This window comes from Thunnus maccoyii, chromosome 19 (genome assembly GCF_910596095.1).
Source record: "Thunnus maccoyii chromosome 19, fThuMac1.1, whole genome shotgun sequence".
NCBI lineage: Eukaryota > Metazoa > Chordata > Actinopteri > Scombriformes > Scombridae > Thunnus > Thunnus maccoyii.
Genome location: NC_056551.1, coordinates 29,710,103 through 29,733,017, shown reverse-complemented (window position 1 = coordinate 29,733,017; position 22,915 = coordinate 29,710,103). Strand labels below are relative to the sequence as shown.

Below are 22,915 nucleotides of genomic sequence, written 5' to 3'. Positions count from 1 at the left end.
TCATTAGAAAGTCTTGTTCTTAGTCTCTCAGCCAACCTGGAAAACTTTACAGCCAGTTCTATGTGTTATAGTGAACCGTCCTCCTGGTCCAGACTCTGAACTCTTATCTGAATTCTCAGAGTTTTTGTCGTATTTAGTCCTTAGTACAGATAAAGTAATTATAGTAGGTGATTTTAATATTCATGTGGACGTTGATAGTGACAGTCTCAGCACTGCATTTATCTCATTATTAGACTCAACTGGCTTCTCTCAGTGTGTAAATAATCCCACTCACTGTCTGAACCACACCCTCCACCTTGTTCTGACTTATGGGATTGAAATTGAACATTTAATATTTTTTCCACTAAATCCTATTTTATCAGATCATTTTTTAATAACTTTTGAATTCCTATTACTGGATTACACACCATTAGATAAAAATGTCCTCACTAGATGTCTCTCTGATAGTGTTGTAGATAAATTTAAGGAAGCAGTTCCATCAGTACTGAATTCACTGCCATGTCTCAATACTACAGAGGACTCTTATGTTAACTTTAGTTCCTCCCAAACTGATAATCTTGTTGATAGTGCTGCAGGCTCATTACGAATAACACTCGACTCCATCGCCCCCTTAAAAAGGAAGATAATAAAACATAAGAGGTTAGCTCCATGGTTTAACTCCCAAACCCGCAAATTAAAGCAAACCACGAACATATGAAAGGATTTGGCGTTCCACCAAACTAGAAGAATCTGGCTTAGTCTGGCAAGATAGTGTTAAAACATATAGGAAGGCCCTCTGTAATGCCAGAGCCGCCTATTACTCAGCATTAATAGAAGAGAATAAAAACTGCCCTAGGTTCCTTTTCAGCACTTTGGCTGACAAAGAGTCATAACTCTATTGATCCATGTATTCCTATAGCTCTCAGTAGTAACGACTTTATGAGCTTCTTTAATGATAAAATTCTAACTATTAGAGACAAAATTAACCATCTCCTGCCCTCAACAGGCACCGTTCTCTCCCCAAACACAGGAACCTTAGAAACAGCAGTAAATCCTGACATATATTTGGACTGTTTTTCTCCAGTTGACTTGTCTGAACTAACTTCAACGATTTCTTTATCTAAACCATCAACCTGTCTCTTAGATCCCATCCCAACTAGGCTGCTTAAGGAAGTCTTACCCTTAGTGAACACTTCTTTACTAGATATGATCAATCTGTCTTTAGTAACAGGCTATGTACCACAGTCCTTTAAAGTAGCTGTAATTAAACCTCCTCTTAAGAAGCCTACTCTTGATTCAGGTGTTTTAGCTAATTATAGACCTATATCTAACCTTCCATTTCTCTCTAAGATCCTTGAGAAAGCAGTCTCTAATCAGTTATGTGACTTTCTACATAACAATAGTTTATTTGAGGATTTTCAGTCAGGATTTAGAGGCATCATAGCACAGAGACAGCACTGGTGAAAGTCACTAATGACCTCCTAACTGCATCGGACAAAGGATTTGTCTCTATACTTGTCCTGTTAGATCTTAGTGCTGCATTCGACACAATTGACCATCAAATCCTTTTGCAGAGACTGGAACATTTAATTGGCATTAAAGGAACTGCATTAAGCTGGTTTAAGTCCTATTTATCAGACCGATTTCAGTTTGTACATGTTAATGATGAATCCTCCATGAAGGCAAAAGTTAGACACGGAGTTCCACAAGGTTCTGTACTTGGACCAATTCTATTCACCTTGTATATGCTTCCTTTAGGTAATATTATTAGGAAACGGGTATAGAATGGACCCAATAGCAGCACAAATGACACTGGTATAAATTTTGCAGTCTTTATTTCACACAATGTCAAGGCAATATTAGCACGGTCGGAGAAACACAGTTCTGATGAGTGTGGCTCCACCGGAAATTGAACCCCGATCTTCCACTCCCAAAGCAGACAAAGACCAGGGAACAGGCAGGCAGAACTCAGAGTCAGGGACAGAAGGCTGGTGGGTTTACCGGGGCAGAGACGAGGAGCGATGGTTGAAGACAAGCTGATCAGGAACCAGGAAGGCAGTCCAGTGATGAAGGCAAGATGACTTAGCGTAGACAATCTGACAAGGAGGGAGAGGGCCGAGGCAGCTTATATACTGGCTTGATTGCAGATGATGAGCAGGTGGGAGCGCCAGGTGAAAGTGGTTGAACTAATGAGGGGTGTGGCAGAGCAGAGAGTGAGACTGAATGATTGGATAATTCCCACAGCAACAGGTGAGGGGGAGAGCAGACTCTGACAGAACCCTCCCCTCAAGGGATGGCTCCCGACATCCCTAAAAATCTGTAGCTTCCCCCAAGGAACGGTCCCCCAGAGACCGGTCTGGTGGAGGCAAAGTGCGGGCTCCCCGACGGGCAGGCATCTTAGCTGGCTGGTCAGGATGACACCGATGAAAATCAGCAATGAGGTTGGAGTCGACGATGAAACGAGCAGGAACCCAGGATCTCTCTTCTGGGCCATACCCCTCCCAGTCCACCAAGTACTGAAGGCCTCTCCCCCGCTGGCGGGAGCGCATCAGGCGATGCACCGTGTAGACTGGACCCCCGTCAACAATGCGTGGAGGAGACACACACACAGACACACACAAACACATATACACACGCACACAAACACACACACACACGCACACTCACACACACACACGCACACACACACACAGACACACACACACACACAGACACACAGACACACACACACAGACACACACATGCACAGACACACATACACAGACACACACACACACACAGACACACACACACAGACACACACACACACACACACAGACACACACACACAGACACACACACACACTCACACATACACAGACACACACATACACAGACACACATACACAGACACACATACACAGACACACATACACACACACACACACACACACATACACAGACACACATACACAGACACACATACACAGACACACATACACACACACACACATACACAGACACACATACACACACACACACATACACAGACACACATACACAGACACACACATACACAGACACACATACACAGACACACATACACAGACACACATACACAGACACACACACACACACACAGACACACATACACAGACACACATACACAGACACACATACACAGACACAGACACACATACACAGACACACACACTCAGTTCTTTATCATGTCAGTGTTACAGAGTCATGTTCATGGCATTGTGTACAGAGTTATGTCACACCGCAGATAAACCTTTATTTATCCCCAGAGGGAAATTCAGGAAAACCTGAACAGCAAACAACACACACACACGACAGACAGACAGAGAGAGAGAGAGAGAGAGTCATACAGACAGACAGAGAGAGAGAGAGAGAGAGAGTCATACAGACAGACAGACAGACAGAGAGAGAGAGAGAGAGAGAGAGGCATACAGACAGAGAGAGAGAGAGAGAGAGAGAGGCACATACAGACAGTCAGTCAGACAGACAGTCAGAGAGAGAGAGAGAGAGAGAGAGAGAGAGAGAGGCATACAGACAGAGAGAGAGAGAGAGAGAGAGAGGCACATACAGACAGTCAGTCAGACAGACAGACAGAGAGAGAGAGAGAGAGAGAGTCATACAGACAGAGAGAGAGAGAGAGAGTCATACAGACAGAGAGAGAGAGAGAGAGAGTCATACAGACAGACAGAGAGAGAGAGAGTCATACAGACAGACAGAGAGAGAGAGAGAGAGAGAGAGAGGCACATACAGACAGTCAGTCAGACAGTCAGACCGGGAGACAGTTGGGGAGACTCACATTCACACAGCAGCGTTTGTTCAGACAGAAAGTTTCAGCAGCAGCAGAAATTTCAGGAGAGTAAAACAAGTTTTTTGAGATAAAAACAGAAGAGAAGAAGTACGAGTGGCAGAAATATAAGAGCAGAAGAAGAAGAGGATAGATGGAAGATCTGTGCAGCGTCAGCGGTCTGGATCCTCTCTGGGTGAGTTTCACTCTAAATCAGCTGTTTTTACATTCAGATACAGATAAACAATGTAGTTTAAAGGAGTGTTTGTTATTAAATACATAAAAAAGACAATGAAATTAATAATCACATGAACAAATAATCTAAAATATATATGAATGAACCAATATTTTGTGTCACTTTTTATTTCATAATTTCACTTTTTATTTCAGTCTGTCATTCATTCAGTCATATATCACTGTTCCTCTCCATGCTCATCACATGTTCTGTATCTCAGCCTGTGATTGGAGGATCAGAGGAAGTCATTGTGAATCTCAGATTTGTTCTGCAGCATCATGTGTCAGTAAGGCTGTCATATTTTCTGACTTCAGGACTGGAACCTGACGTGGCACACCACCAGGCCAGACCTGACTCAGTGTTTCCAGCACACCATCCTGGTGTGGTTCCCTTGTGTTTACCTGTGGACCTGTTCACCTCTCTACGTGCTCTACCTGAAGCTCCGCCCCCACCGAGGCATCATCCCACTGTCTAAACTCTGCTGCACCAAGACGGTAAAAAAACACTGTTGCACTGTTTCACTGTAGGTGCACTGCAGCAGACTGATCCTGAACTAAAAACTGATCCTGAACTAAAGACTGATCCTGAACTAAAGACTGAGCCTGAACTAAAGACTGATCCTAAACTAAAGACTGATCCTGAACTAAGAACTGATCCTGAACTTAAGACTGATCCTGAACTAAAAACTGATCCTGAACTAAAGACTGATCCTGAACTAAAGACTGATCCTAAACTAAAAACTGATCCTGAACTAAGAACTGATCCTGAACTACAGACTGATCCTGAACTAAAGACTGATCCTGAACTAAAGACTGATCCTAAACTAAAGACTGATCCTAAACTAAAGACTGATCCTGAACTACAGACTGATCCTGAACTAAAGACTGATCCTAAACTAAAGACTGATCCTGAACTAAGAACTGATCCTGAACTACAGACTGATCCTGAACTAAAACCTGATCCTAAACTAGATACTGATCCTGAACTAAAGACTGATCCTAAACTAAAGACTGATCCTGAACTAAGAACTGATCCTGAACTAAAAACTGATCCTAAACTAGATACTGATCCTGAACTAAAGACTGATCCTAAACTAAAGACTGATCCTAAACCAAAGACTGATCCTGAACTAAAGACTGATCCTGAACTACAGACTGATCCTGAACTAAAGACTGATCCTGAACTAAAGACTGATCCTAAACTAAAGACTGATCCTGAACTAAAAACTGATCCTGAACTAAAGACTGATCCTGAACTAAAAACTGATCCTGAACTAAGAACTGATCCTAAACTAAAGACTGATCCTGAACTAAAAACTGATCCTAAACTAAAGACTGATCCTTAACTAAAGACTGATCCTGAACTAAAGACTGATCCTAAACTAAAGACTGATCCTAAACTAAAAACTGATCCTGAACTAAAGACTGATCCTGAACTAAAGACTGATCCTGAACTAAAGACTGATCCTGAACTAAAAACTGATCCTGAACTAAGAACTGATCCTGAACTAAAAACTGATCCTAAACTAGATACTGATCCTGAACTAAAGACTGATCCTAAACTAAAGACTTATCCTAAACTAAAGACTGATCCTGAACTAAAGACTGATCCTGAACTAAAGACTGGTCCTAAACTAAAAACTGATCCTGAACTAAAGACTGGTCCTGAACTAAAGACTGATCCTAAACTAAAGACTGATCCTGAACTAAAGACTGATCCTAAACTAAAGACTGATCCTGAACTAAGAACTGATCCTGAACTAAAGACTGATCCTGAACTTAAGACTGATCCTGAACTAAAGACTGATCCTAAACTAAAGACTTATCCTAAACTAAAGACTGATCCTGAACTAAAGACTGATCCTGAACTAAAAACTGATCCTGAACTAAAGACTGGTCCTGAACTAAAGACTGATCCTAAACTAAAGACTGATCCTGAACTAAAGACTGATCCTAAACTAAAGACTGATCCTGAACTAAGAACTGATCCTGAACTAAAGACTGATCCTGAACTTAAGACTGATCCTGAACTAAAGACTGATCCTGAACTAAAGACTGATCCTAAACTAAAGACTGATCCTAAACTAAAGACTGATCCTGAACTAAGAACTGATCCTAAACTAAAGACTGATCCTGAACTAAAGACTGATCCTGAACTAAGAACTGATCCTAAACTAAAGACTGATCCTGAACTAAAGACTGATCCTGAACTAAAGACTGATCCTGAACTAAAGACTGATCCTGAACTAAAGACTGATCCTAAACTAGATACTGATCCTGAACTAAAGACTGATCCTGAACTAAAGACTGATCTTGAACTAAAGACTGATCCTGAACTAAAGACTGATCCTAAACTAGATACTGATCCTGAACTAAAGACTGATCCTGAACTAAAGACTGATCCTAAACTAGATACTGATCCTGAACTAAAGACTGATCCTAAACTAAAGACTGATCCTGAACTAAAGACTGATCCTAAAGACTGATCCTGAACTAAAGACTGATCCTAAACTAAAGACTGATCCTGAACTAAAGAGGACACCTTTGCATTTGTTACCCATACCCCTTCTCCCATTGACAAGTCACTGAGAGCTTTAGCATGGTGATGCCTATTATAGTATTCAGCATCTGAAGTCCCTTTCTCCTTTTCCTTCCGGGTGAATGCGATGCTGTCAGGCAGTGCAGGGTCGGCTGAGAGGAAAGAGTTGGCACCATGATGTGAAGATGACAGTCCATAAGGAGCTGAGCTGGGCTGTAACCGCTCTGGAAAGGTGTGGCTCTATAGGTGAATATATAGGTGATACAGTTTAGCACCATTTTGTTCACTTTCTGTCTGAGTCCCAGCCACCACAGACTGTTGAGCATGTGCTTTACACTTCACCACACCTTGATGTCCTTCATCTGGTATACGTAGCACATCATTCTGCATTGCTGAAAGTATTACAAGCTATGTGTCTTTCAGCAGTACGCCATCTTTAACTGTGGGTGTAGCTCACTCAGGCGAGTAGCTTTTCAGCACCGGTTCCTGTTTTGCATGGTCTGGCCATCCTTCCGTGCACAGTGTCATGACATGAAAGCAGACACTGTCGGCTTTCAGCTGCTCTTTCAGATTTTCGATGTATGTGGGACTGACAGGTAGGCTTACCATGACATTTGATTGTCCTCTAATCGGAAGATCAGTGATTCAATTCCCGGCTCCTCCTGTCGAAGTGTCCTTTGGTAAGATACTGAACTCCAAATTGCTCCTGATGGCTGTGCCATCAGTGTATTAATGTGTGTGAATGGTTAGCACCCTCTGATGGGCAGGTTGGGACCTTGTATGGTAGCCCCTTTACCTATTCACATATGAATGTGTGTGAATGATGAATGTGACTAGTAGTGTAAAAACACTTCGAGTGGTTGGAAGACTAGAAAGGTGCTATACAAGTACAGTCCATTTATCATAATACATCTAGAAAATGGGAGGAGGTGAATGCTATTACAGACTGGATACAGATGGGTGATAAATAAAAGGAAAAACTGGTCCAGGTCTGAATGCTTGACCCCTACGGTTAGGGGTTCTGGGGGCTCTGTTATGCTGTGGGGGGGGGGGGGCATTTTGCTGGCATGGTTTGGGTCCACTTGTCCCCTTAGAGGGAAGGGTCACTGCTAATGAATACAAAGTTGTGAGTGATCAGCTTTATCCTGTGATGAAACATGTCTATCCTGATGGGAGTGGTCTCTTCCAGGATGACAATGAATGGTTTGATGAGTATTAAATGATGTGAATCATATGTTACGACCTTCACAGTCACCAGATCTCAACCCAGCTGAACACCTATGAGAGATTTAGGACTGAGTCATGCCACCACATTTGTAGCACTTAGAGCTTTTTGGATTTTTGATTGATGTGTGGCTTCATTCCATTGCTTTTGGATTTGCTGAATTTAGGCTTTTCCTTTGGCATTTAAAAACTCCATCCACAGAGCCAACATCCATCTGCTTTACACCACTGGCATCACTCCTCAGTGTGTTTTGCTGCTTTTTGATCTCCTCCAATTGTCTTGCCATGTTAATGGATTTTTCCAGGTTTAAGTCTTTTTCCATTTGCTTGCATTTTGAGGGCTGTGTGTCTGCCAGTCCTACTACTATCCTGTAGGGGTACAACGGATCACAAAACTCACGGATAGTATCACGCATTTTTATGCTCAGTTGTTAAATTAAATGGCAATATGAGGCCTCATACCTTCCTCCTTTAAACATGGTAGTGAATGAAACAACAGCCTGTGTCCACATCTTCAAAACAAGCTAATTAGCTGCTCAGCTGCAGCACATTAAACAGCATGTAAACATATCTGCAGATGTCACTGCGGACCTGATAGATGCTGGTTTGGTCTTTACTCTTCAAAATCCCTGTTAGTCGACACGCTGTCTGTCCATGACTTGTAGCTACAGCAGTTAGTTTACTTTGTCTTAAATGAGACATTAAATTTTGCAATTATACCGCAGGTCACATGCGTGCCGAACCATGGGGGGCGATCCATATGGATCACGGATCAACTACGATCTGTTACACCACTACTATCCTGTCCCTGATTAGTTCCTCATGCAGCATCCCATGATTGCAGTGCTCTGCTAATGCATACAGGGCAATGGCGAATGCATCAATGGAATTGTTTGCTTCTTGCTTATGCATATTAAATATGCATTAAGTGCACGTTCATAAACAATATTCTTTGGCCCTGTTTACACCTGGTATTAACATCCGTCTTGGGTGATCCGATCATAAGTGGACAGGTGTGAATACACCCAAGGCACATTGAGGACACATTGAAATCCGATCATTCAGACCACATTCGGAGATGGTCTGAGCCGCATGTGGCCACATTCATTTAGCAGTGTAAATGCAATGCGTCCTGGGCCACCCTGAAGGACTGCCTACTCAACCGATGTCCTTTCCTGCAGACTAGGCACAGGAATTGTATTGCTGCCTCCTGTTCCAAAGCTGTGTTCAACTTTGTTGATAACAGGATAAAGAAATGCATCATTTTGTTTTTCATGTGAATTAAAAAAACGTAATCCACCTCCCATTTTTTCCTGTTTTTCCCGTTCCATTAACCCGTTTATCATCTCCAAATCTACAACTGGAGTAGAAATTAATTAAATTAAATTCAGTTCAATTCAATTTTATTCAGGTTAGATCATACACTAAGCCTGGTCTCTTGGTTAACTCTGGTATGTGGACTCAGTCTGGTAAGTGGACTGAATCTAGTTCTCAGAACTAGTCTGCCACATAAAATAATCCTGTCTGATATGTGGCCTCTGCAGCTCCTCAGTTTGAGTCTGGCAACTTTGGGTCTTCTGGAGATCTTTTACTTGCTGGTGAAGAAGAATGAGGAGATCCACAAGCACATGGTCTTCCTGCTGGGCCCGATGGTCCGAAGCGCTACTCTGGTATGTCACAGAGACCCCATACAGGAAGTCCACATATCCAAATTTCACCATGGTAATAAATAAGTCTTTGTTGTCCCTCATGGTAAATGTGCAACACAGACACAAACTGACGGCTCTAACCATTAACGTGTGAACCGATTGCTCTAAATGTTAACGTGAGAACTGACTACTCTTACAATTACCATGACAACCAACTGCCCTGAATGTTAAAGTGAGAACCGACTGCTCTAAAATGTTAAAGTAAAAACCGACCGTTCAATCAATCAATCAATCAATCAATCAGTTTTTATTTATATAGCGCCAAATCACAACAAAAGTCATCTCAGGGCATTTTTCACATAGAGCAGGTCAAGACCGAACTCTTTAATTTACAGAGACCCAACAATTCCCCCATGAGCAGCACTTGGCGACAGCGGTAAGGAAAAACTCCCGTTTAATGGGAAGAAACCTCAAGCAGAACCCGGCTCTTGGTGGGCGGCCATCTGCTTTGACTGCTTGGGTTGAGAGAGTGAAAGAAAGAGGGGGGAGGGGGGACTGGAGAGCAACAGTCATAACAATAACAATAACAGCAGCAATAGCCGGGGAAGGACGCCAACAGGACTGCGAAGGCTCGGCCTGCAACCCAGAATTTCCTGCGAGATGAAAAAGCACAAAAAACTCCGGGGAAGAAGCAAAGTTAGTGACATGCATTGATGTTACATGAATGCATACAGATGGAGAGGAGGAGGAGGAGAGAGGAGCTCAGTGCATCATGGGAAGTCCCCCAGCAGTCTAGGCCTATAGCAGCATAACTAAGGGCTGATCCAAGGCGAGCCTGGTCGGCCCTAACCATAAGCTTTATCAAAAAGGAAAGTTTTAAGCCTACTCTTAAACATAGAGAGGGTGTCTGCACCCCGGACTGAATCTGGAAGATGGTTCCACAGGAGAGGAGCCTATTCTAACCGTTAACGTGACAACTGACGGCTCTAAATGTTAATGTGACAATCAACAGCTCTAACCATTAACATGACAACTGATGGCCCTAACCGTTAACGTGATAACCGACAGCTATAACCGTTAACGTGATAACCGACAGGTCTAACCGTTAACGTGAGAACCGACAGGTCTAACCGTTAATGTGAGAACCGACAGGTCTAACCGTTAATGTGATAACCGACAGCTATAACCGTTAATGTGAGAACCAACAGCTATAACCGTTAATGTGAGAACTGGCGGCTCTAAATGTTAAAGTAAGAACTGACGGCTCTGACAGTTAACATGAGAACTTCCTCTTTCTCCTCTTCCTCAGGTTTTGGCAGTTGTTATAATTCATGTAGAGAGGATGAAGGGCAGCCGTTCATCCATCCTCCTCTTTCTCTTCTGGACTCTTCTGGTTGTTTGCTCCGTTGTTCCTCTGAAGGTCAACATCCAACAGATTATTGATCAGGTATCAGGTATTATGGTTTGTGTTTTTAAGGTTTAATGATGCCTCATTCCATATGATTAAGTCCCAGAAACTGGTTATTAGGATAACTATTACAATGTGACGTGAATGCAGCTTCCCTCTTCAGACTGTCTGCGCCGTCATGTAGTTGTAGTTTTCCTGTTTCAGTCTGTATGAATCTCTGCCTGCTGGCTGTTTCTGTTCTCCCACCTGATGACCATGGTGGTTGTCCACCTGATGACCATGGTGGTTGTCCACCTGATGACCATGGTGGTTGTCCACCTGATGACAACACAAACAGGATCTAGATGATGATTTTGATACAGAGCTCTGTTGTATGTTGTAGCTGAGTGGTTGTCAGCTGTAATCGCTATAGACAGTCGGCTATAGAAAAGAGGGTGTCGACCATTTAAAAGACAGCACACATTGGTTGAAAGTCATAAGTCTTTCCAACAGTTTCTGCTCTGAAAGCTCAGACTGTTTCTACAAAAGCAGCTCTGTTCTGCTTCAATTCAAACCACTAAGTGACAAAAAGAGCCACAGTTTTTTCTCTTTTTCCTGCCGCTGATTTCTTATTCTCGGCTGCAGTATTTCACAGCTCAATGATGGATAATCTGAGGTTTTCTCTGGCAAGGACTCGGATCTAAATTTACTCTTCTCTTGAAGTGTGAATTTACTCGTATGTGTGTTTGTGTTAATCATTTCCTGGACAGCAGTTCATATGTAACTGCTAATTTCTTTGGTTTCTTGGAAAGGATGAAGAAACTGACCCCAGTACACATGAACAGTTGATAAGTACCTGTTAATTTATTTCAGTTTCTGAGAAAAAAACAGTTTATGGAGTTCATAAGAAACTGTTGATTTTTAAAATAACTGTAACTGACAACACAGTGCAACTCTGTCTTAGATTATCAATTTCTGAGTCCTTTTTATGATTTGTTGTGGTGTAGAAACTGGCAGAGCTTTGTAAAATACACACACACACGTATATATGTATATATATATTTCACCAACAAAGACCACGTCAACAAAATTGTTGATTTGAAATGATTTAATGGTTCACTAGCAAGAACCACACCACAACAATATGCCGTTTAAAGGTTTAATGGAATTCAGGAGGTATTGAATGTTGAGGATAAATGAATGAATGTGGGTGAAGGTAGAAGGAACATGTCATCCGTCAGGCCAGTCTGGGAGGATGTACTGAAGACCAGGCAGAGGGAGACTCAGTGTCGGGGTTCCATCTCAGGCATATTTCCGCCCGAGCTGATCGCTGGTCCTCAGACACTGCCTAGAATAAGACATGGGAGAGCTTTGCACCGGATTAAATAGGAAGAGACGGGGGAAAGAGGGAGGGGAGGATGAAGGGATGAGGGTAGGGATGAGCAGAGAGAGGGGTGAGGTAGGAGGATGAAGGGATGAAGGAAAGGGAAAGGGAAGGGTAGATGGGTTGACCCAGTATAAATAGGTTTGGCAGGTGATTAGAGGTGTGGTTGAGGCGTGGATCTGCTCCCGAACCTACGTTAACAAGTTAACTACATATAATGCAGAAGGAGGAGAGCTGGGATGGTTTAGGAGGGATGGATATAAGGTCTGGAAGAAGGGATGAAGGGATGATGGGATGAGGCAAAGAATCAGGGTTGAGGATGGATGAATGGAGGTGTGCATGGATGAACTGATGTCAGTGGGGGGAAGATAGGAGGTAACCAGGAGACCAGTAACCAGTGGTTCCTGTATTCAAACAGGTTAAAAAAGGGGTTTGGAGGCGAGGAATGTGAAAACTGAGATGAAGGGGAAAGGAACGGATAAGATGTGCCTAAATACTCTTGTGCGGAAAAAGGATGTGTACGAGACGTGGTCTTTGTTCCTGAACTTTATAAGTTTAAAACTTAGTCATAAAACGTAATTTATATATATATATATATATATATATATATATATATATATATATATATATATATATATATATATATACTAAGTGACAAATTCAACAACATGGTTCAAGTCAATTGTTGAAATATCTGTTGTTTTACATTTAGGACTTTCAGATATTACATTTAAATATCTCGTCTGTGTATTTTTAAACGTATTGGTGGATATTCTGTTTTATTGTTCTGTCTTTCAAATGTTGAATGAAACTTATGAAACTTAAAATTCCTCAAAATGAACTTGAATCTCTGACCTCTGACCTCAAATCTCTGACCTCTGACCTCAAATCTCTGACCTCTGACCTCAAATCGCTGACCTCTGCAATTTCAGGGTTTTTCATCAGATGCTGTTCGTCTTGTAGCGTTCTTCGCCTGTTTTTCCCTCCAGTTCATTCAGCTCATTCTCTGCTGCTTCTCTGACCGCCGACCGCTCTCTGCCAAACACACCTACGTCCAGGTACGACACACACACACACACACACACGTCTAGGTACGACACACACACCTACGTCCAGGTACGACACACACACACACACACACGTCTAGGTACGACACACACACCTACGTCCAGGTACGACACACACACCTACGTCCAGGTACGACACACACACCTACGTCCAGGTACAACACACACACACACACACACACACGTCTAGGTACGACACACACACCTACGTCCAGGTACGACACACACACACACACACACGTCTAGGTACGACACACACACCTACGTCCAGGTACGACACACACGCACACACACACACGTCTAGGTACGACACACACACCTACGTCCAGGTACGACACACACACACACACACACGTCTAGGTACGACACACACACCTACGTCCAGGTACGACACACACACCTACGTCCAGGTACGACACACACACCTACGTCCAGGTACGACACACACACCTACGTCCAGGTACAACACACACACACACACGTCCAGGTACGACACACACACCTACGTCCAGGTACGACACACACACACGTCCAGGTACGACACACACACCTACGTCCAGGTACGACACACACACCTACGTCCAGGTACGACACACACACACACACACACGTCTAGGTACGACACACACACCTACGTCCAGGTACGACACACACACACACACACACGTCTAGGTACGACACACACACCTACGTCCAGGTACGACACACACACACACACACACGTCCAGGTACGACACACACACCTACGTCCAGGTACGACACACACACCTACGTCCAGGTACGACACACACACACACACCTACGTCCAGGTACGACACACACACACACACACACACGTCTAGGTACGACACACACACCTACGTCCAGGTACGACACACACACCTACGTCCAGGTACGACACACACACCTACGTCCAGGTACAACACACACACACACACACACACACGTCTAGGTACGACACACACACCTACGTCCAGGTACGACACACACACACACACACACGTCTAGGTACGACACACACACCTACGTCCAGGTACGACACACACGCACACACACACACGTCTAGGTACGACACACACACCTACGTCCAGGTACGACACACACACACACACACACGTCTAGGTACGACACACACACCTACGTCCAGGTACGACACACACACCTACGTCCAGGTACGACACACACACCTACGTCCAGGTACGACACACACACCTACGTCCAGGTACGACACACACACCTACGTCCAGGTACAACACACACACACACACGTCCAGGTACGACACACACACCTACGTCCAGGTACGACACACACACACGTCCAGGTACGACACACACACCTACGTCCAGGTACGACACACACACCTACGTCCAGGTACGACACACACACACACACACACGTCTAGGTACGACACACACACCTACGTCCAGGTACGACACACACACACACACACACGTCTAGGTACGACACACACACCTACGTCCAGGTACGACACACACACACACACACACGTCCAGGTACGACACACACACCTACGTCCAGGTACGACACACACACCTACGTCCAGGTACGACACACACACACACACACACGTCCAGGTACGACACACACACCTACGTCCAGGTACGACACACACACACACACACACGTCTAGGTACGACACACACACCTACGTCCAGGTACGACACACACACACACACACACACGTCTAGGTACGACACACACACCTACGTCCAGGTACGACACACACACACACACACACGTCTAGGTACGACACACACACCTACGTCCAGGTACGACACACACACACACACACACGTCTAGGTACGACACACACACCTACGTCCAGGTACGACACACACACCTACGTCCAGGTACGACACACACACACACACACACGTCCAGGTACGACACACACACACACACACACACGTCCAGGTACGACACACACACACACACACACGTCTAGGTACGACACACACACACACACACACACACGTCCAGGTACGACACACACACACACACACCTACATCCAGGTACGACACACACACCTACGTCCAGGTACGACACACACACACACGTCCAGGTACGACACACACACCTACGTCCAGGTACGACACACACACACACACACACGTCCAGGTACGACAAACACACACACACGTCCAGGTACGACACACACACACACACACACACACACACACACACACACACACACACACACACGTCCAGGTCTCTGTTCTCTGAAAACACCAATCAGCTCTGAGTTCACTGGGATCACAACAGTGTTGAATACTGGATACAGTGTATTGATACTGATATTGATATGATATTGATATATGGATACAGTATATTGATATGATATTGATATATGGATACAGTGTATTGATACTGATATTGATATGATATTGATATATGGATACAGTGTATTGATACTGATATTGATATGATATTGATATATGGATACAGTGTATTGATACTGATATTGATATGATATTGATATATGGATACAGTATATTGATATGATATTGATATATGGATACAGTATATTGATACTGATATTGATATATGGATACAGTGTATTGATACTGATATTGATATATGGATACAGTATATTGATATGATATTGATATGATATTGATATATGGATACAGTATATTGATATGATATTGATATATGGATACAGTATATTGATACTGATATTGATATATGGATACAGTATATTGATATGATATTGATATGATATTGATATATGGATACAGTATATTGATATGATATTGATATATGGATACAGTATATTGATACTGATATTGATATATGGATACAGTGTATTGATACTGATATTGATATATGGATACAGTGTATTGATACTGATATTGATACTGATATTGATATATGGATACAGTGTATTGATACTGATATTGATATATGGATAAAGTATATTGATATGATATTGATATATGGATACAGTATATTGATACTGATATTGATATGATATTGATATATGGATACAGTATATTGATACTGATATTGATATATGGATACAGTATATTGTGTTGCAGTGAGAAGATGTCATGTGACTGCCAGCGTCGTTGTTTTCAGATGTTATAAATGTGTTTCTGTTTTCTATCATCAGAATCGGTGTCCTGAAGAAGATGCCTCATTTCTCTCCAAGTTCTTCTTCTTTTGGTTCAGCAGGTACAAAGATCACAACTGAAACACTTAAATTCAACATAAATCACCAGACAACAGGAAGCAGCTGCCAGGATGACTTTGTGTTCATGATCACCTTTTTAATTTTGATTAATTAAATAATGTTGTTTATGAGATACAAACTGAAAAATTATTAGAAACAATGTAAATAAAATGTTCATAAAAGCTAACATCTAACAGCCACTCCTGAGGTGCTTTACACCAGTGCAGTTGTCATGACAACAAAATGAAGCAACTGGATTGTTGTCATGGAGATAACTTACATCATAGAGACACTAACCTGATGATGGTACTAAAGATCCAAAAGATGACAGAGAAGAAGGAGAAATATAATCTTTATGTTCTTGTTATGATGTGGAAGCAGAAAACAGAACCAGTTTGTCACGTGACCTCAGGAGTCCTGAAGCACTTAGAATCACACTGTGATGTGAGTTTTCATAGATCTGTGAGTTCATTCACATGTTCACATGAGACATGTTGAGGAGCACATGCAGAGTCCAGCTGTTGATGTTTGGAACACGTGTGGAAAACATGTTTGTGTTGCTGTGAAACAACAACACTGATTATACTCTTCATAAAAATAGTGACATTGTTTGTATGTCAATAAAATGATTGTTGTGCTTTGTTGTTCTGTCAGTTTGGTGATTCGTGGCTATCGGCGCCCCCTGCAGGCTGCAGACCTGTGGTCCCTGCGGGATGAGGACTCCTCCGTCCGGATCCTGTCTGACATGGAGAAGGCCTGGACTCGGCGCTGTGCAGAGCTGCAGTAAGACACTTCACATCATATTTGACCCGAATGTACGTTTATACATGAATAATAATAATCAAACCAACTTGATGCTCAGCAGGAAGGACCATGCTGGTTCTGGACCTTCCTGTTCCTGGTCTGCTGGTTCTGCTGTGCTGACAGAAAAAACTCAGCTGCTGAGGAAGAGGAGGAAGAGGCAGAGCTACAGTCTCTTCCTCCTCCACACACTGGGGCGGAGCTTTGGACCGGACTTCCTGTGTGGAACATTGTGCCTGCTCCTCCATGATGCCTTCATGTTTGCTGTGCCGCAGGTTCTCAGGTTGGTGTCTGAGAGGTCAAAGGTCAGAGTACTGCTCACACAGATGTGTTTACAGATGTGTCACTCTGCCCTGAAGCTCTGATGTTACACTGAGTGGAACATTTTAATGTTGGATGGACTGTGTGCTGTGTATTCATGTTTGTGCTAAACGCTGGGTGAAGTGTACAGATAAGAGGGTGATATAATAAAAACACTCTCAGCCAACCACATCACTGCTCTCATAGCTCTGAATCCAGCGAGCCAATCACAGTGATGCTTCTTCAGGAAATCATATTGTTGTCTGAAGGTTCAGAAATACACATCAGAACAAACCTGCAGCCAGATGCTTCTTAACACACAATACACAATGATGATATAATGAAAATGTAAAATGGTTTGTTCATATGATCACATCAGTGACTCTACTTCCTTCCTCATGCTGCTTTATTGCATCTTATTTTACTGATGTGAGAGCTTCTTCATGTCCAGGTCTTCTTTTAAACTCAATGACACTTTTTACCTGAAGAAGAAGACGTTTCTTCTTCTTCAGTTGTAACTGACGAATCCAGCTGTTTCACCTCTGCAGGGTTGTTCACACCTGTCCGTTCCATTGCTGTGGCTTATATGATTCGCTGCTTAGTAACCATGGTAACTCATACCACAGGACTAGTCTGCTCCGTGGTGGGCTAACTGTCAACCTTAATTTAGCTGTGTGTCCAAGAACGTCCAACGGGCGGAAACAGATTCCCAAAAGACGGTTCCATCAAGTGTCTTTTCCTCCTCACATCACTTTTGTCACGTTAATGTTTGGAAACATAAAAAGGAAGAACTGTGGGGGACCTTTACAAAAATACCTGTTTCAATTTATCCCCAGTTTATTCATGGTCACCTCTGTGTAGGAGTGAACCCTTTTATTTAAAAGCTTAGCATTTATAGTTTAAGAAATAAAAGTGCCAATGTTGCGTTGAAGTTTTTTTCTGTTTTCTTTTTCATTCACTAATTTTGTTCAAGCTGTGAAGACAAAAAGAAAATTGAATTAAGTCCAAACCATGAACCTCTGCTGAGTTTAAACGTGGAACAGTGGAATATAGTGATCAATAGTGATCAGCTGTTCATAGTGATCAGCTGCTTATAGTGATCAGCTGCTTATAGTGATCAATAGTGATCAGCTGCTTATAGTGATCAGCTGCTTATAGTGATCAGCTGCTTATAGTGATCAATAGTGATCAGCTGCTTATAGTGATCAGCTGCTTATAGTGATCAGCTGCTTATAGTGATCAATAGTGATCAGCTGCTTATAGTGATCAGCTGTTTATAGTGATCAGCTGCTTATAGTGATCAGCTGCTTATAGTGATCAATAGTGATCAGCTGCTTATAGTGATCAGCTGCTTATAGTGATCAGCTGCTTATAGTGATCAATAGTGATCAGCTGCTTATAGTGATCAGCTGCTTATAGTGATCAGCTGCTTATAGTGATCAAAGAGCTCAGGACAGAATCATTCCTATACAACATTCATGCTGTTTAAATAATTTGCTTATAGTAATCAAGTAGTCCACTTACAGTGTTCATTTTGGGTCTTTTCATATATGACAACATATGGAAAAAAAATTAAATCCATGGTAACTTTTTTTTACTTTACTCCAATGACACATGTCTGCGGCACCATTATTGCCTCGCAGTGCTTCTGGCTGGTAACCCGAGGCAGGCGCCACATGCACATCAAAAAATCATGACGGGAAAAAGGAAAGTAATTTTTTCTCACTGAAAAACTTAAGACAATAAAAGGAGGAAATAAATCTAAGAAAAGGATCAAAGCTCTGAAACAGTGAAACCAAGAACCTGCAGATTCAACCAAGTGAAATGTAAACGAGCCTGTAATCACACAACAAACACTAGAAATCATAAATAAATCAAATCCATGTAGGAATTATTCTATATGACTGAAGTATAGAGGGAGTATTTTCACTGTTTACAAACCATCTGAATATGTCACATAACAAACTTAAAGTAACGTCAGACTGTTTCTGCTGCTGAAGCAAAGAGTGTAAAAGTATTTAATGACTGATGATTTATAATCATGGAGCCAATTAACAGTGAGGATTATTGATCTCTGGTGTTTATCTGCAGTTGTCTGATGTTATTCTGACTGCAGCCATGAATCAGAGAGTAAAATCACTATTAAACTATTAAAATATGTGTTTAGTGTCGTAAACGATCTCCGTTTGTTAGAAGCTCTGATTTAAAACCAGAAACACGGAACAATAAAATGTTTCTACTGATCTATAAAAATATATATTGATCTTTTTTACTTTTCACTTTATTGTAACTCGGGACTTTTGTCCATGTCGGGATCCTGTAGGAAGGATGACGCTTTATTTCCAGTGATCTGATTGGTCAGTGGTCGGGGTGTTGATCCTCTGAAGTTACCTGTTACCATCAGTTACCACGGTGATGAACCCTGGTGAGATGTGAACCACTGTCGTAACCCTGAAAACCCAGAGTTACACCTGAAGTTACCTCAATAACCCCAAACCTGCTTCATAGTACAGACCTCTGACCTCTGGTGACCTCTGACCTCTGGTGACCTCTGACCTCTGGTTGTTGCAGTGTTGTCTGCTGTCCTTCAGGCTGAGTGTTTGTGCTTTGGATTGTAAACTGCTCTGCTTGTGTTTGGCTGTGGGCTCAATGTGCTTCTGAAAGATACAGAATCTCGTGTTATCAGTTACCAATATGTGTTGTTGTTTATTTGTTCATCATGTACGTTGTTAATGTTTTATATGTTGTCAGCCTGCTGCTGGGCTTCATGCGGGACGAGGACGCTGCCATGTGGAAAGGTTTCCTGTTCGCCTCGCTGCTCTTCCTGCTGTCCTGCCTGCAGTCTCTGCTGCACCATCAGTACATGTATCTCTGCTTCACTGTAGGAATGAGGCTGAAAACTGCCGTCATGGGCCTCATCTACAGGAAGGTAACAGAAAACTGTAACTCCCACGATGCACCTGTGATACATGCTGAAAACCTGCAGTCTCTCTCAAGGCCAGTTTCAAGGTTCACATGCACGTGATCTTTCACATGTGATCACACTGCAGTGTTCTCTGATGAGCTCTGACACACTGAATCCATCACTGTGAATGTGAATAACTGTGAATAACGTTTTATTGTTTGAGCAGTGTCTGGTGATGAGCAGTGCAGCTCGGCGGCAGTGCACGGTGGGAGAAATCATCAACCTGGTTTCAGCCGACACCCAGAAGCTGATGGACTTTGTGGTTTACTTCAACAGTGTGTGGGTGGCGCCCGGCGAGATCGCACTCTGCTTCTTCTTCCTGTGGAAGGTAGAAACAAAACACATTAAACACTCAGACTGAGCTCTGAGATTCAGTTCATAATCAGGTGAGAGAACTGAACTGATAGATGGATATCAATAACCGGCTATGACATCAGCCTCTCTGTGATTGGTTGACAGCTGCTCGGTCCGTCTGCTTTGGCTGGTATCGCTGTCGTCATCCTGCTCTTCCCTCTGAATGGATTCATCGCTAAGATGAGGAGCAAACTGCAGGTGAGGAAATTCAGATTCATCCAGTTCACTGTGTTGGGTTGTTTTATTTTTTGGGCAGTTTCAACCTTTATTGGTCACAACAGTAGATACAGCTGTGAGTCAGCAGGTGTGAGACAGCAGGTGTGAGTCAGCAGGTGTGAGTCAGCAGGTGTGAGTCAGCGGGTGTGAGTCAGCAGGTGTGAGACAGCAGGTGTGAGTCAGCAGGTGTGAGACAGCGGGTGTGAGTCAGAGGGTGTGAGTGAGCAGGTGTGAGTGAGCAGGTGTGAGTCAGAGGGTGTGAGACAGCAGGTGTGAGTCAGCAGGTGTGAGTCAGAGGGTGTGAGACAGCAGGTGTGAGTCAGCAGGTGTGAGACAGCAGGTGTGAGTGAGCAGGTGTGAGTCAGCAGGTGTGAGACAGCAGGTGTGAGTGAGCAGGTGTGAGTCAGCGGGTGTGAGACAGAGGGTGTGAGTCAGCGGGTGTAAGTCAGCGGGTGTGAGTCAGCAGGTGTGAGTCAGCAGGTGTGAGTCAGCAGGTGTGAGTGAGCAGGTGTGAGTCAGCAGGTGTGAGTCAGCAGGTGTGAGTGAGCAGGTGTGAGTCAGCAGGTGTGAGACAACAGGTGTGAGTCAGCAGGTGTGAGTGAGCAGGTGTGAGTCAGCAGGTGTGAGACAGCAGGTGTGAGTCAGCGGGTGTGAGTCAGCGGGTGTGAGTCAGAGGGTGTGAGTCAGCGGGTGTGAGTCAGCAGGTGTGAAACAGCAGGTGTGAGTGAGCAGGTGTGAGTGAGCAGGTGTGAGTCAGAGGGTGTGAGTCAGCGGGTGTGAGTCAGCAGGTGTGAAACAGCAGGTGTGAGTGAGCAGGTGTGAGTCAGCAGGTGTGAGACAGCAGGTGTGAGTCAGCAGGTGTGAGTCAGCAGGTGTGAGTGAGCAGGTGTGAGTCAGCAGGTGTGAGACAGCAGGTGTGAGACAGCAGGTGTGAGTGAGCAGGTGTGAGACAGCAGGTGTGAGACAGCAGGTGTGAGTGAGCAGGTGTGAGTCAGCAGGTGTGAGACAGCAGGTGTGAGACAGCAGGTGTGAGTGAGCAGGTGTGAGTGAGCAGGTGTGAGTCAGCGGGTGTGAGTCAGCGGGTGTGAGTGAGCAGGTGTGAGTCAGCAGGTGTGAGTCAGCAGGTGTGAGTCAGAGGGTGTGAGTGAGCAGGTGTGAGTCAGAGGGTGTGAGTCAGAGGTTGTGAGACAGCAGGTGTGAGTGAGCAGGTGTGAGTCAGAGGGTGTGAGTCAGAGGGTGTGAGACAGCAGGTGTGAGTGAGCAGGTGTGAGTGAGCAGGTGTGAGTGAGCAGGTGTGAGTCAGAGGGTGTGAGACAGCAGGTGTGAGTCAGCAGGTGTGAGTCAGAGGGTGTGAGACAGCAGGTGTGAGTCAGCAGGTGTGAGTGAGCAGGTGTGAGTCAGCAGGTGTGAGACAGCAGGTGTGAGTGAGCAGGTGTGAGTGAGCAGGTGTGAGACAGAGGGTGTGAGTCAGCGGGTGTGAGTCAGCAGGTGTGAGTCAGCAGGTGTGAGACAGCAGGTGTGAGTGAGCAGGTGTGAGTCAGAAGGTGTGAGACAGAAGGTGTGAGTCAGCGGGTGTGAGTCAGCAGGTGTGAGACAGCAGGTGTGAGTGAGCGGGTGTGAGTCAGTGGGTGTGAGTCAGCAGGTGTGAGACAGCAGGTGTGAGTGAGCAGGTGTGAGTCAGCAGGTGTGAGTCAGCAGGTGTGAGTCAGCAGGTGTGAGACAGCAGGTGTGAGTCAGCAGGTGTGAGTCAGCGGGTGTGAGTCAGCGGGTGTGAGTGAGCAGGTGTGAGTGAGCAGGTGTGAGTCAGAGGGTGTGAGAC

General features: G+C 43.9%; 1 protein-coding gene across 7 annotated transcripts in view; it reads left to right on the top strand.

Annotated features, from left to right (window-relative positions):
• The first annotated feature begins 3,776 nt into the window (after positions 1 to 3,776).
• LOC121885423 (multidrug resistance-associated protein 1-like) overlaps positions 3,777 to 22,915 on the top strand; it is a 43,327-nt gene continuing 24,188 nt past the window's right edge. For 3 of the 7 annotated variants that reach the window (XM_042394864.1, XM_042394863.1, XM_042394860.1), the window contains exons 1-11: positions 3,777 to 3,977; positions 4,331 to 4,510; positions 9,323 to 9,448; positions 10,737 to 10,874; positions 13,131 to 13,256; positions 16,401 to 16,462; positions 17,115 to 17,243; positions 17,323 to 17,544; positions 20,313 to 20,490; positions 20,693 to 20,854; positions 20,986 to 21,078. In XM_042394864.1, the coding sequence (XP_042250798.1) occupies positions 3,936 to 3,977; positions 4,331 to 4,510; positions 9,323 to 9,448; positions 10,737 to 10,874; positions 13,131 to 13,256; positions 16,401 to 16,462; positions 17,115 to 17,243; positions 17,323 to 17,544; positions 20,313 to 20,490; positions 20,693 to 20,854; positions 20,986 to 21,078 (1,458 nt within the window). In that variant the 5' untranslated portion in view covers positions 3,777 to 3,935. Of the gene's footprint in view, positions 3,978 to 4,330; positions 4,511 to 6,691; positions 6,801 to 9,171; positions 9,230 to 9,322; positions 9,449 to 10,736; positions 10,875 to 11,626; positions 11,646 to 13,130; positions 13,257 to 16,400; positions 16,463 to 17,114; positions 17,244 to 17,322; positions 17,545 to 20,312; positions 20,491 to 20,692; positions 20,855 to 20,985; positions 21,079 to 22,915 lie in introns of those variants that run through there. The other 4 variants (XM_042394862.1, XM_042394865.1, XM_042394866.1 and 1 more) reach the window with 4 other exon arrangements.